Source organism: Hyperolius riggenbachi, chromosome 1, assembly GCF_040937935.1.
Source record: "Hyperolius riggenbachi isolate aHypRig1 chromosome 1, aHypRig1.pri, whole genome shotgun sequence".
In the NCBI taxonomy this organism is placed as follows: domain Eukaryota; kingdom Metazoa; phylum Chordata; class Amphibia; order Anura; family Hyperoliidae; genus Hyperolius; species Hyperolius riggenbachi.
Window position 1 is genome coordinate 220,740,074 of NC_090646.1, and position 14,931 is coordinate 220,755,004.

The following is a 14,931-nucleotide window of genomic DNA, read 5'->3' on the forward strand; positions in this document are numbered from 1 at the left end:
CTAGCTAGAAAATTGTGAAAAATTATCTGAAAGTTTGTTGGAAGATTTAAGCTACAATTCACAAAGCTTTGCCACATGTGGTAATGCAGAAAACAGTTCATTTTACCAAACATTTTGTGAAATGTCAATTCACTAAGGCTGTTTCTGTTACCACATGGCAAAAGGAAATTTCCAATCAGTGAGGTAAACTACAGACTTGTGCTGTAAATACCTAAAAAATGTCAGTAAATGTCATATTCACAAAGATTAGAACATGCAGTAAAGCCAATAGGGATGTTCGGTATTTATCTCCAGCTCTGATCTGTCAAAAGGTAGTAAATAGCATTGTGAGCCCCTCTAAGGGACAGTTAGTGACAAGACAATATACTCTGTACAGCGCTGCATAATATGTTGGTTCTATATAAATACTTAAAATAAATAAATAAATAGCATCCAATAGTATTTGACAGTCAGCAGAGAGCAGAAAGCAGAGAGCCAATAGGAAGACTTCCCTCCTGCTCTTCACCCCATTTGATCTGATGCCCTTGCGGGTGGGACTTCAGGATGGAAGAGCAGGAGGAGACATTCGAAAAGCCTTATCTGCATCACTTTAGATGTGCAGATCTGTATAGTGATAAACAGAAGAGTGGCCTCTAGTGGCATGTAAGCACATCTAAAGTGATGCTGGAAGCCTTTTCCTCTCTAGCTGTCACAGAACACAGGAATGGCTGATGCAGACCAGTCCAGTGCACACAGCCTGCTGCAGGAACCTAATCCACTGGTGAGACTTCTACATACTGAGCAGGGCTTGGTGAATTGAAGCAAAGTTTTTTGGGTAAATTAACAAAATTCTACCACACCTGTGAAAATCTTTGTGAATTTAGAAAAAAAAAGTCTAAAATACCAAATGTGGTATTTTACCGATCTGATTTTTTTTTTATTGAACCACCTTTTTTCATGTAAAAAAGAGAACATTTTTATGGTTTTCCATAAGTGTGCTAATGTCTTGTATCAAGCATGCTTGAGGGACAGCAAAATGAAAATTCACAATAAGTATAATTACAATAATTTTGCAATATCACAGTGCAAAGTCAGAATTCACAAAATTCAGAATTTGTTTGTAATCTTGTGTGAAATTTTTTGGTGGAGTAATTAGTCATAGCTAAAAACCATATAAAAGAAATGCTGAATAATTATGATTGGAGCAGTTAAAAAGGGTGTAAGATGCGTCCTGTTGAAAAGAGTGCGCAATATAATGGTGGGTGCCAGGGCCATCCTCCACTATGTTAAGTTACACTACAAAAAGTGTATGCCCCCAGTTAAAGTTACATGGAGGGGTTAAGGTTAGCTGTCCAAAGATGAGAGTTAAGGTTAGGCATCCACAAGAGGGGGTTGAGGTTAGGCAACGGGGTTGGGGGGTTAAGCTTAGGCACCACCAGGGGGAATTCTGTGTGAGAGCATGGAGAGGTTAGGTCATAGTACATTTTCAGGAAATATTACTAATATTTTACTATGTGAATGAAGTAGTAGAATATCGGTAAATCTACCGATCTACCAGTCTATTATATGTATGTATGTATATATATATATATATATATATATATATATATGTATATATACAGAAAACAAGAGCAGTCACCAGAGAGACCATCCGCCCTAACTTAGTTATGTCTGTGTCATACAGCTTAGTAAGATAATTCAAATAGATAGGAATGATTTGGTAAGGATTTAGGTATGTTTTTTGTTTTGGGACGTGCAGCTACCTTTTACATTATTTTTGTAGCACTGAACAAGAACACCTTTGAAAGACTCACTGTACTGTTTGTACAGGAACGAGCATTTTATTTAAATGGATAATGGTAGTAGAATCTAAAGGGATTTGAGGGTTGTTTTCATTTCACAGCACTTGAAAATGATCAGTGTCGCTTGACATTTCCTTTTAGGAAGTTACTGGGATGGATTATAGCACAAACTCTAAAGCGGGGCAGGTAAGAGTTTGCAGTAAAACTTGTCAAAGTTATTGCAATTTATAAAGTTGATCCTATGAGAAATGTTTTCTTAGTGAATGTAAAGTTATAGTTTAAAGCAACTATCTTCAAACACATATCTAAATCTACAATTTATCAGTTTAGAAAGTGATGGTACCTATCTGTTCTAGATGAAATTCTGTATCTAAGAATTCCGTTTCAAACATGTTTTAAAAACTCAGGTGTGTGACTTAAAGATGGTCATACACATGTTGATTTTTTGCATCGATATCCAGTTGATTAGAACATTTGGTCAAATCTACTAGAAATCGATGTAGCAAACAACGCCCCCTTGATTGATTTTCAACCAAAAGTAATTGATTTGGTCAATCACACATGGTGGAAGATTGAACTCAATCAGCAGTAGGTCAGGAGCATGTCGTTAGCGGCATTCATTTTTGCAATGACCAGCGCAGCAGTGCTAACTTTTCCACTGCACATCTTCTCGCCACTGCTGAGGTCTACTTCCTGTCTCTTCTCTCCCAAGTGCTTGTGTCATGTGACTATCACCAGAGGTCAAACACTAAAGGCCTCTAGTAGTCAAGTAAGATATGTGCTATGGTTCCTGTAGTGTTTGGCCCCTGGGAGAGAATATACAGCAATCAGGCAATCAGAGCATGGCTATAAAGAGAAGCTATAATATGACAGGTGAAAGCTGCCTACTCTGCATGGCCCGGGGGGGGGGGGGGGGAGACTGGATGACCTGGGCACCAACCAGGCAGTGCACACAGATTTTTAAATCGTAAAACTGAAAGTTATTGAAAATCTGTCGGTAGGGTGTGAAGGATTCAATCAGATAGAGCCCTCTCTGATTAGATAATAATAGGGGAGGGATCTATCTGTTGACACATTGGCCAATGTATGGCCAGCTTAAAGCAGATAAACCACTTAAACTTCTCTGCATAAGATACAATCAATACCTTTATCTTAAGGAATAAAACGCACAGCCCCTATGATTTCATATTTTTGTACTGATGCATTTTGTAATGCTCCGTTAGACAGGCATCACTAACAACGCTGTAATAAAATCAAGATAAAAAGAGTATCATGTTGTGGTTTTATAGCCTCAATTTTCGTAGGTGTTAAATCCGCTCAACTGTTCTTCTCAAACAATATTTAAATGCACAAAACAGGCTGGAAATGACAGGCTTGAAATGAAGGTCACTGTATCCTTTCTGCTCACATTTAACGGATTTGTAGGTTTGGGAAGTGCCTTTTTTTAATGAAGGAAAACTTTTTTTTTTTTATTTAACATACTGGGGACACATTTCCCTAGATTATGTTAGTGTCTGACCTTTAAGAAAACAAGTGAGATCTTTAAAGTCAGATTTGCTTTAGCTGTGTCCTTGATGTCACTTTCTAACTTCCAGCTTGCTGTGTGATTATTTCCCTTGCTTTTAAATAACATATAAAAATAAAATGATGCCAGTAAAACCAAGTGCTGGTCATTATATTTTGGAAAATTGTAAATTGGAGGGCTTGTGTGTTTCTTCATTTGAAGAGCTGCGTAAAGGTGGGCAGTCAGAAAGGAACTTAAAAATTACTTGAAGGTTGCAACAGATCTAGGCTAACTGATTGTGAAAGCTGCCATTGCACTTATCCTAAATATGCTGACTATACCCAATGCAATGACTGGCAGGTCAAGCAAAATATTTGTCACTCTCATATTACAAATCATTTGGGGAGTAGTCATCATTTTACTTCTTTGCACCTCTCATTTTTATCAGATTTCAATGGAATCTGTTATAAAATTAAGCAGGTATTTTATTATTTTATTAAATAGTTTACTGTCAGGTTTATTTCTAATAAATGTTTTCTTTTAATTCTTAACTCATTAATTCTTAAATGGATCAAAAATTACCACTTTACCTATTTACACCACGTAAATAGGTAAAGTGGTAATTTTTGATACACCACGTACTGGGAATCTGTTGATCTCCTTGTTAGCTAAGACAATGTCCAAATTAGGAAAGCTCATTCGGATTCAGCAGAGTTAAAATTTCTGCATTTCCGATCGTAAAATGGCATTTCCAATCAGAACTCGGAAACGGTTTTCTGTGGAAATCCAATTAACTGCAATTCAGTAATTTTAGCCCAATCACAGAACTCAGAAGCATTGGACCAATGAGAGTATGCAGAGTTTTTCAATGAAATTCCGATTATTGCGGTAATTTTAGACCAATTACAAGACTTGGATACTACTTGGATTCCTGAGTCTTGTAACTGGTCTAAAATGTCCATGGTATTCCGATTACTGCAATAAAATACTGCATTCTTTGATTGGTCCAATAGTTCTAAGTTAAGTCAGAAGTATTAAGCCAATCATAAAATGCAAAAAATGGCAAAAAAAAGGACTTCTCATAAATCGGAAAAACGGAAATTGGGAAATCAGAAATAGGCATTGGCGGAAATAGGAATTTCCATGGAATTGGAAATCAGCATTTACACCCATCCGGGGACTACAACTAAATGTGTGGGAGTGGCTACCCCACCTACCCCTGAGCTCTGGAGACAAGACTGCACTGCCTCAACTATTCCAGCCTGTATGGTCCATGACATTGAGGCTGGGATCTCTGCAAGAAGCGTACAGAAATGCTGGAGGTGTGGCCATGGCAATGGTATGAAAGACCTGGCACTCAGTGCTGTTTGCTTGGTACAGCCCCAGCATAGTTGTTGAGCTGACCTTCTTGTCAGCTTTAATCCTTGACAATCAGTAAACAAACCTGTCATAATCCCACTATCTTAACTGTTTTTTGCACATGCACCCATTAGCACACACGCCAGGGCTCTTGGTGCAAGTGCAATGTGTTCTGGTGTGTGCCCAAATATTTAAAAGTCTCTGTTGCACAGTGTTCTCAGAGCCTTTCTGCTTGACTTGTTCATTTCCTGTGTTTGATGTTGTACTGTTTATACAAAAAGGGCCTAACCACCAGTCCTGACCTTCTGTTTGGACACCAACTACATTCACCAGCCTTCTGTCCTGAACTCCAGTTTTTTCGTGACTATGCCTTGCTTTTTTTCTCTCAAGTCTACAGCTTCCATCTGTTTGCTAGATCATACCATATCCATTTTGATGGATGCACTGTCATGGTTCACAGGCTCTGTTGCAGGTCTTTTACAACTCCATGCAGAGATATGCCATTCATCCATGTTACCCACTGTCTGGAAAAGTATGTTTAGTCAGATTTTACCACAGTTAACTCAAACACAATGGATCAATGTGAACTAATTCATTGAGTCCTCTACTGTTCGGTCTTAAGTTTGCTACCCAGATCTTCAACATGCTGGGCAATGGACATAGCATGGATCTTGATAAGCTATCTGTAGTTTGTTTCACCTCTATGGAAAGAACAGTAATGTCCTGTACCTTACTGTGAGATTTTTGTGTCTACATCTCCTTTGTATCTTTTTGGGTTTTAAATATTTTGTATCCATAGTTGTCTGCTTCACACAATTCCTCATTTTTCAAAGCTGCATTTAATTTATTTTGAACAGTTTTCTTTTAGGATAGCAATTATGTTCTTGGACGATAATTGATCCTAGTACGGGTTGTCTTAAGGTTCATCACCTGCACTTTGGTCTATTGCTCTCAATGAGCACAGTCCACACTACAAATCTAGTTGTATTATCTAAAAAGATAGCATCGGGACTTGTAGAAAATTCAGCTAGTGGCAAGCTTGAGGTGTAAACTAAACTAACTGAAAACAATGGAGTTTAACAAGTACTCACATTTTACTAGAGTCCTTAAGCACCACTTAATACCAGGCATAGTTTGCACTGGATCTTAGTGCTCATCATTATTTATTTTATTGGCTTCCCTTTCTCACTTGTATTTATTTAATTTTTGGAGGTTTCTTTTATCTCTCATTCTTGAAGAATTAGTTCACTGTTTGATTCACAGTTAGATTCTCACTTGATCGCCATTTTTATTTTAGTGGAGACTGTGGTATATAAAATGGAGGGAGAGAAGAACTAATGGTTCACCACTTCTCAAAGCATGCAAATGGGTGTTCTAATCTATTTTCACTTTTATAAATGTGATTAGACATTAAAAAGTGAACAAAAACGAAGAGGTGGGTTTGTTTTTTGTTTGTTTGTTTTAGATCCATACATATTTATAAAAGAATCCATAATACATGAGATAAAACAATCTAAATATGCTTGTTATTTACAGTTGAATACATGGTTAAGGCCGTATGCATTTAAAAGTGTTGCGTTCTTGCATAGTTATGATCTGCACTTTTAACATGATAATGCCTCATTAATAATTGATAAGTGTAAGCCTAATGGAACATTTCTAACACCTATATATGCCACATTAGAGCATTTTTGTCTTTCTGTAGTTTTTGGTTATTATGGCAAACGTTTCCATGAGCCCCAACTCTGAAGTTAATGCCAAATTCTTTTATTGTATCTTGACTCTCTTTTTAGGAACATGGCATTCCAACATACATGGGTTATGCAGTGGCCCCACATCACTCAGGTGTCTACCCAGTACATGTGCAGCTATATGAAGCCTGGAAGAGGGTGTGGGGTATTAAAGTTACAAGCACAGAGGAGTACCCTCACCTGAAGCCTGCAAGATACAGACGGGGCTTTATACATAATGGGATCATGGTAATTATATTTCTCATAAGTTACAGTGCAAACTAAGTGTATCTAGAACACCAGGGAATGTAACCTTCTCATATGAAAATTGTTTATTGAATTCATATAAAAGTAGAGCTCCAGTGGCACCCGCATCTCTCTCTCTCTCTCTCTTGCTCTTTCTCTATCTCTCTCTCCTACTCTCTCTCTCGGGGGGGGGGGGGGGGGTTAATAAGTTGATGGATTACACATTTTAATCCCTCAGTTTAATGCAGCTATAATTACCTAAGCAGAAAAGTGGCAGGAAAAGGTGCAAACATTCATACTTTTGGAGCAGTTTGCTGCAGTCACTGGAAACACTCTTGGTTGCATTGAGGCAAATAAACAAAAAAAAGTAAATAGAGAAACAGTACATGTATTTGCCCACTCCCCTATACATTTCCAGACAGAGATGGCAGACCATCTGCACATTATTTCAAAGAAATGTGTGCAGGTTTGCACGTACAAGCGTGCACGATCAGGCACAGTGGCCAAACTACAATGATGTGAAACTCAAATCCTCGTGCTGGTAGAGGTAGGGCTGTTTCACTTGGGGAGGGGGTAATAATTGTGCTGTATTTGACAATCATTGGCAGTGAGCAAAACACTAGTTTAGTGTTTCCCTATGGGAGCTTTCACACTGCCTTCAATTGTAAAGGCTCTACAAGGAGCATTTTAGGAATGATCATGCTGTGATTCTCATTCCCTGAATGAAATTAGCAGACACGGCCACCAATAAATCACTAAGTGTATAGTGGTTGAAATTTTTGGACAATTTTGCTGAAAATTGGAAATCGCTAGGTGCTTAGTGTTTGTAATTTTTTCAGTGATTTTTGGGTGGAAAGTGGAGAATGATCAATAATACTGGATGTAACAGTGATCATTAAAAAAAAAACAAACAAACAGGCATTTATTGGCTCAGGGAATATGTTTCCTTGCACTAATAAATGCTACAGTCAGGGGTGAGCCTGGGGTGCCTGGCACCTGGGTGCAAGATTTTCTCTGGCGCCTATGGGAGTGGTTAAATTAACCATGCCCAACCACATAGCCACACCCATGTCCTGCCTAATCACACCCACACCTTCCACCTCTTTACGCATGCATGTGATACCCCATTCCTACCCCTCTTCCATGGGCTTGCTCTGGTTGGCTTTGGCTGCCTGCGAGTCTGCTAGTCTCTGGACTGACTCAGGCTGAGAGGCTCTGCAAGTGCGACGCAGTCACACACTGCGTATTTATGGCTGCCTGCGGCCACTCTACTCTCGCTCGCTGTCGTCGGCTCCTCCTCCCGCCAAGCCCAAGCGTGAGGTGGGCTGCCTGTATCTTTCCCATTGCGCCGCGCAGCCTACCAGTGTTGCCAACCTTTCACGTTATTTTTTACTGACAAATACCTAACAATTTACTGACAAAAGATTATTTTTACCGACAAAATTTCCCCACTAAATGTACATAAGAGACAGCGTTTCACCAGTAAATGCACATAATGAGAGACAGCTTTTCCCCAGTAAATGCACATAATAAGAGACAGCTTTTCACCAGTAAATGCACATAATAAGAGACCGCTTTTCCCCAGTAAATGCACATAATAAGAGACCGCTTTTCACCAGTAAATGCACATATTAAGAAACTGCTTTTCACCAATAAATACACATAATGAGAGACAGCTTTTCACCAGCAAATGCACATAATAAGAGACAGCTTTTCACCAGTAAATGCACATAATAAGAGACAGCTTTTCACCAGTAAATGCACATAATGACAAACAGCCAGTGTCGCCAGTATATGTAGCCAGCCTGGACCCCCTTTAGGTAGTGAGTGGCATGGAGCCCCGTTTAGGTAGTGAGTGACAGGGACCCCTTTAGGTAGTGAGTGAAAGGGACCCCTTTAGATAGTGAGTGACAGGGACCCCTTAAGGTAGTGAGTGACAGGGACCCCTTTAGGCAGTGAGTGACAGGGACCCCTTTAGGTAGTGAGTGACAGGGACCCCCTTTAGGGAGTGAGTGACAGAGACCCCTTTAGGGAGTGAGTGACAGGGACCCCCTTTAGGGAGTGAGTGACAGGGACCCCTTTAGGCAGTGAGTGACAGGGACCCCCTTAAGACAGTGAGTGACAGGGACCCCTTTAGGCAGTGAGTGACAGGAACCCCTTTAGGTAGTGAGTGACAGGGAGCCCTTTAGGTAGTGAGTGACAGGGACCCTTTTAGGTAGTGAGTGACAGGGACCCCTTTAGGCAGTGAGTGACAGAGACCCCTTTAGGCAGTGAGTGACAGGGACCCCCTTTAGGGAGTGAGTGACAGGGACCCCTTTAGGCAGTGAGTGACAGGGACCCCCTTTAGACAGTGAGTGACAGGGACCCCTTTAGACAGTGAGTGACAGGAACCCCTTTAGGTAGTGAGTGACAGGGAGCCCTTTAGGTAGTGAGTGACAGGGACCCCTTTAGGTAGTGAGTGACAGGGACCCCCTTTAGGCAGTGAATGATATGAAAACATCATAATGAAAATTGAAAAAGTTTTATTTAAAAAACAACAAAAAAAACAACAACATTTTTTTCCTTTTGGTACACCATCCTCTGTGGGTTTCTGGTGAGTCTGCTACATTCACATCTGAACATGTGACAAATGAAGTTGAATTCTGATACTTCCTGACACAGCTGGATAGAGATGATTTATAGATCAAAAGAAAAAGACCTTATGAGTGGACCCCACAACCTCCCGATATACTTATACAATTTTAAGTGGTCTTGGATACACAAAAAATAGTGTTCCAATCCAAAGTTCAGTATATTTTGAAAAGGTACCCATTAAAAAGGGTGCAGGGAACTGCTGATAGCAGAATATCATATCAGTGCATTTACTGATATTCTGCTATCACTGTTCTGAGTCCCGGCAAGCAGTTAGTTAAAAAGAAGCTGCAGTAAAAAGCCCCGGCTTGCAGCTGCAGCCATTTCTCACCTCTCCCAAGCAGAAAAGGATAAAGATGAAATGGGGCCCTAGGGAAGATAGCATGTTTTGCCCTCCAGTGATGAGTACCTGACTTTTTTCATAAGCTTCATTGGTGGATAGCATCCTCCAGGCCCCTAAACTCTCACCAGACCCAGCTCCAAGAGCTCTCCTGTGCAGACTACTCTGACAGATGTTGGTCCTGTGGCTTATAGCGGTGCCTAAATTACGCCCCAGGCCCCAATATAGTCACTAATTACAAGGTGGCCTATAACACCACCCAAATTAACAGATGCGTCCTCATGCCTGCTAAGTCACTTAAGATGTGGAGCAATACAGGACATTCATTCTAATTGAAGAAGGCAGAGTGAGGGCCCATTCACACTAGAAGCGCTTTTCTGAGTGTTGTGCGATTGGTTAGCATTTTTAAAAATTGCTCCCATTCACTTTCATTAAAAAATTGCCGCGATATCGCGATCGGAAATTGCGGCAATTTTTCTGTGATTTTAAAAAATGCGAATCAATCGCAAAACGCTCAAAAACGCGCTTCTTGTGTAAATGGGCCCTGAGTGTTGCTGAAATGTTAATAAGTTAGTAGTGGGGTATTTGGAACAGTAGGTATGAGAACAGTTTCAATTAAATCCATGCTTTCCTTAAAGTAGGCAATAATGTTTAATATGTCTAGTATTTTACAGTTGCTTATGACCGCAGAGGATTACTGGCATATATTCCCTTTCTCTGTGCTTGAAAAAACCCTTTTCCACCTAAAATAATAAAAGTGTAGTGAGACTTGCAATATTATTAGTAAGCAGTTACTTCAGGTCTGATCTCCTACTGCTGAGTTTGAATATTCACCATACTCATTTTCACATTAAAATGTTATTTTTGATTTTAAACTATGGTCACTACAAATAAATATAAGAAAGTAACGCAAATAAAGTGTTCTTGCAAATAAGGGCATTATTTGAAATGTGTTGAAATGTGTTTGCTAATGCAAAAATAAACAAGAACTTATTTCTTTTCACTTCACATTAGGACTGGAATAATTCAGTACAGCACAATTGACTCAGGAACCTCATCACTATCAACCAGTCAGACAACAGACATTTTCCTGTAACTGTATTTTCACAATAGTGCTGCTCCTGAAAAAATATACGTTAGTGGAATCTGCAAAAACTTATGGAATCCGAATGACATATTTTTTCAGAACTTGCACAATGATTTTAGAAGACACTTTTACTCGAAAATCAGATTTTTCATTATTTACATGAAAGTAATTGCAAAAAGAATATTGGCATTTTTCACTCATCACTGACCGCACTATCCCTGCATTTGACAGCATTTGACAGTGTTGCTCTCTGTCTCCACTTTCTTGACTGGACGGAAGGGCCTGCCTCATACAGTTCTGCCCAACTGATACATGGCAATGATTTGTGGGAAGCTGTGGCTGGGACAATCATTGTGGAATGGATGCAGCACTAGGGACTATGGGATTAGGCAGTGTTGACTTGTTTCTTGACCTTTCTATGGTGATGGGCTAGAAAGGTTGTATGTCTCAGCAGAAAGGGAGAAGGGCTGGTTGGTGTCTTAACAATTGGAAGTAGTGGCAATGCAAGGAAGAGTAACTCAGTCCTTTTAGACTGGAATGATGCCACATCAGAGCTCAAGACACTTATAAGCAAGGATGAGGGTGAGTTTTGGCGTTCCTATAAGACAGGAAATGGGGGATTATTTTAACACATTCTCTTTTAGTATTTACAGGAGAAACAAATTAATGTTTAGGTATTGTTTTCACTTCTCTCTTTTTATTCCTTATACAGTATTTTACAGCAGATTGTTTTCATAGATACAGTACACAGTAGGCAGGTAAAGAAAATCCACATTATTTCAGAAATAAACTGTCACAGAAATATAGCTGTTCTTTTTAGACACATAATTTATTAACACTATTAGTTAGTTAATATAAGCACATTGAAGGGTAATTGTGGCGATTTTTTAATGTATTTTTATTATGTGATAGATGCAAAAGTTTTTCTGTGGAGTCACAGAATTCAGCCTGGCAATAAACTGTGTAGGTTTTCAGAAGAAATGATAAGAATTTAACATATAAAACACCAATAGCAACATTCTACATATGTACAAAAACAATCACAGGTGACTGATAGATATGGAAGATATCTGTCAAAAATGATTTTGCAATTTGTTGGAGAATCATTCTCTGAGGAAAATCATTTTCGGAAAATGTTATTTATACAAACAACTTTGTACAGAGCACAAAGCAGTAACAACCCATGGTTTTATCTGTTACTGTTCAAAGCATGAGCAATCGGCTTCGCACAGTACAAGTCTCAACTCTAACTAGACTTGCAAAATATAGGCAATTATTATTTCTTCACTTATGATCTTCTTAATAAAGAATCTTCCCCTCTCCTTCGGAAAATAAAAACCTCCTCATATATTGCACTTAACTGCCAATCGTTTTTTCTCCCTGGTATCAACTGGGCTTATTCCAAAAACATTTGAATTAAGTTTGTTCTACCAATAAAAAAGAAAGGGGGGGTGGAGACAACATTCATTCATTTGCTTTCTCACTTGCCACAAGTTACTGTTACCCTTTTCAGTCCTCAATTTTGTTTTACATGCCATTCCAGTTATAAAAGTGGCTGGAATCCTTTTTCTGTGACACTTATTTCAACTTCTTAATATTGCTGTCTGAATAAAAAAATAAAAATAAAGATAAAGTAACCTAGTGTGAATATAACTGTAGTTACTCACTTTTTTCCATTCTAAAGGGAACTGTCAGTTCTTTAGCGTGTGAGTTGTCGCAGTCACTTTGTGTTAGCGTCATGATACAAAATGTTGGTCACAGTCCATCTGTGATTTGCTTTGTGTCTCACTTCCAAGTAACTGTTTTCAATGTGAAAAAAATAAACATTCCACTTTGTATTCATACAATTAATTCACACTGGCTATTTAATTAAACATTTAATTATAATTATACTTAAGTTAGTGTTGCCATTGGTAAACATAATTTAATAAATTGGACAACTTTTGTTGGCAATGCTTTTTAACTGCTTGAGGACCATAGGCTTACATCCCCTTAGTGATCAGGTAATTTTTTTCAGTGCTCTGCAGCTTTAACAGTTTATCACTCGGCCATTCATCTTAGCATACAAATGAATCTTGCCTCCTTTTCTTGCCACCAACAGAGCTTTCTGTTGGTGGCATCTGATTTCTGCTGTACTATCATTTAAAAAAAAATCATTTAAAATGATTTTTATTAATTAAATATTGTCATTATTTTGTACTTACATCTCTCCCTCCCCTCCGAGATCCAATCACTAATCTGCTCTCATAGGCATCAGCCTATGAGAGAAGATCACATTGTGAGCCACTAGAGGGAGCAGCTTTGTCCCTAGATCGCAGCGCTGTACAACCAAAACAAACTGTTTTTTTTCTTCTAACAGCCTGTTAGCAATGATCATGAGCTAGCAGGCTGATCTCAGAGCTCCGTACCGTCACTCAACAGGGATGCACAGGACTTGATACAGATCGACTTTAGACGGTCCTGGGGGAGCCACATTCCCCACGTTTACCGGTGTTAGGCAGTTGGGAAGGGGTTCATTCACTTCAAGTACCGAAAAACAAAGAGGAGAGGACTAATCAGAGGTAGAGTTGGGCCGAACGGTTCGCCGGCGAACGTGGTTCGCGCGAACGTAGGTGGTTCGCGTGCGGGTACCGCACGCGAACCTTTTGCGGAAGAAGTTCGGTTCGCCCCATAATGCACTGAGGGTCAACTTTGACCCTCTACATCACAGTCAGCAGGCCCAGTGTAGCCAATTAGGCTACACTAGCCCCTGGAGCCCCACCCCCCCTTATATAAGGCAGGCAGCGGCGGCCATTACGGCCACTCGTGTGCCTGCATTAGTGAGAGTAGGGCGAGCTGCTGCAGTCTCTCATATAGGGAAAGATTAGTTAGGCTTAACTTCTTCCTGGCTGCATACCTGTTCTGTTCAGTGAGCCCTCAGCCCACTGCATACCTGTACTGTGATCCTGCCACTGCATACCTGTACTGTGATCCTGCCACTGCATACCTGTTCAGTGATCCTGCCACTGCATACCTGTTCAGTGATCCTGCCACTGCATACCTATTCTGTTCAGTGAGCCCTCAGCCCACTGCATACCTGTACTGTGATCCTGCCACTCCATACCTGTTCAGTGATCCTGCCACTGCATACCTGTTCTGTTCAGTGAGCCCTCAGCCCACTGCATACCTGTACTGTGATCCTGCCACTGCATACCTGTTCAGTGATCCTGCCACTGCATACCTGTTCTGTTCAGTGAGCCCTCAGCCCACTGCATACCTGTACTGTGATCCTGCCACTCCATACCTGTTCAGTGATCCTGCCACTGCATACCTGTTCTGTTCAGTGAGCCCTCAGCCCACTGCATACCTGTACTGTGATCCTGCCACTCCATACCTGTTCAGTGATCCTGCCACTGCATACCTGTTCAGTGATCCTGCCACTGCATACCTGTTCTGTGAACCCGCCACTGTATACCTGTTCTGTTCAGTGGACCCGCCACTGTATACCTGTTCAGTGAACCCGCCACTGTATACCTGTTCTGTTCAGTGGACCCGCCACTGTATACCTGTTTAGTGAACACGCCACTGCATACCTATTGTGTTCAGTGATCCTGCCACTGCATACCTGTTCTGTGAACCCGCCACTGTATACCTGTTCTGTTCAGTGGACCCGCCACTGTATACCTGTTCTGTGAACCCGCCACTGTATACCTGTTCTGTTCAGTGGACCCGCCACTGTATACCTGTTCTGTTCAGTGGACCCGCCACTGTATACCTGTTCTGTTCAGTGGACCCGCCACTATATACCTGTTTAGTGAACACGCCACTGCATACCTATTGTGTTCAGTGATCCTGCCACTGCATACCTGTTCTGTGAACCCGCCACTGTATACCTGTTCTGTTCAGTGGACCCGCCACTGTATACCTGTTCTGTGAACCCGCCACTGTATACCTGTTCTGTTCAGTGGACCCGCCACTGTATACCTGTTCTGTTCAGTGGACCCGCCACTGTATACCTGTTCTGTTCAGTGGACCCGCCACTGTATACCTGTTCTGTTCAGTGGACCCGCCACTGTATACCTGTTCTGTGAACCCGCCACTGTATACCTGTTCTGTTCAGTGGACCCGCCACTGTATACCTGTTTAGTGAACACGCCACTGCATACCTATTGTGTTCAGTGATCCTGCCACTGCATACCTGTTCTGTGAACCCGCCACTGTATACCTGTTCTGTTCAGTGGACCCGCCACTGTATACCTGTTCTGTTCAGTGGA

General features: G+C 40.7%; 1 protein-coding gene across 2 annotated transcripts in view; it reads left to right on the plus strand.

Moving 5' to 3' along the window:
- The window catches only part of LOC137571512 (bifunctional heparan sulfate N-deacetylase/N-sulfotransferase 4), a 472,192-nt gene that overhangs the window by 243,513 nt on the left and 213,748 nt on the right, over window positions 1-14,931 (plus strand). For both annotated transcript variants that reach the window (XM_068280740.1, XM_068280748.1), the window contains one exon: window positions 6,438-6,623. In XM_068280740.1, coding sequence (XP_068136841.1) covers window positions 6,438-6,623 — 186 coding nt within the window. The remainder of the gene's footprint in view (window positions 1-6,437; window positions 6,624-14,931) is intronic.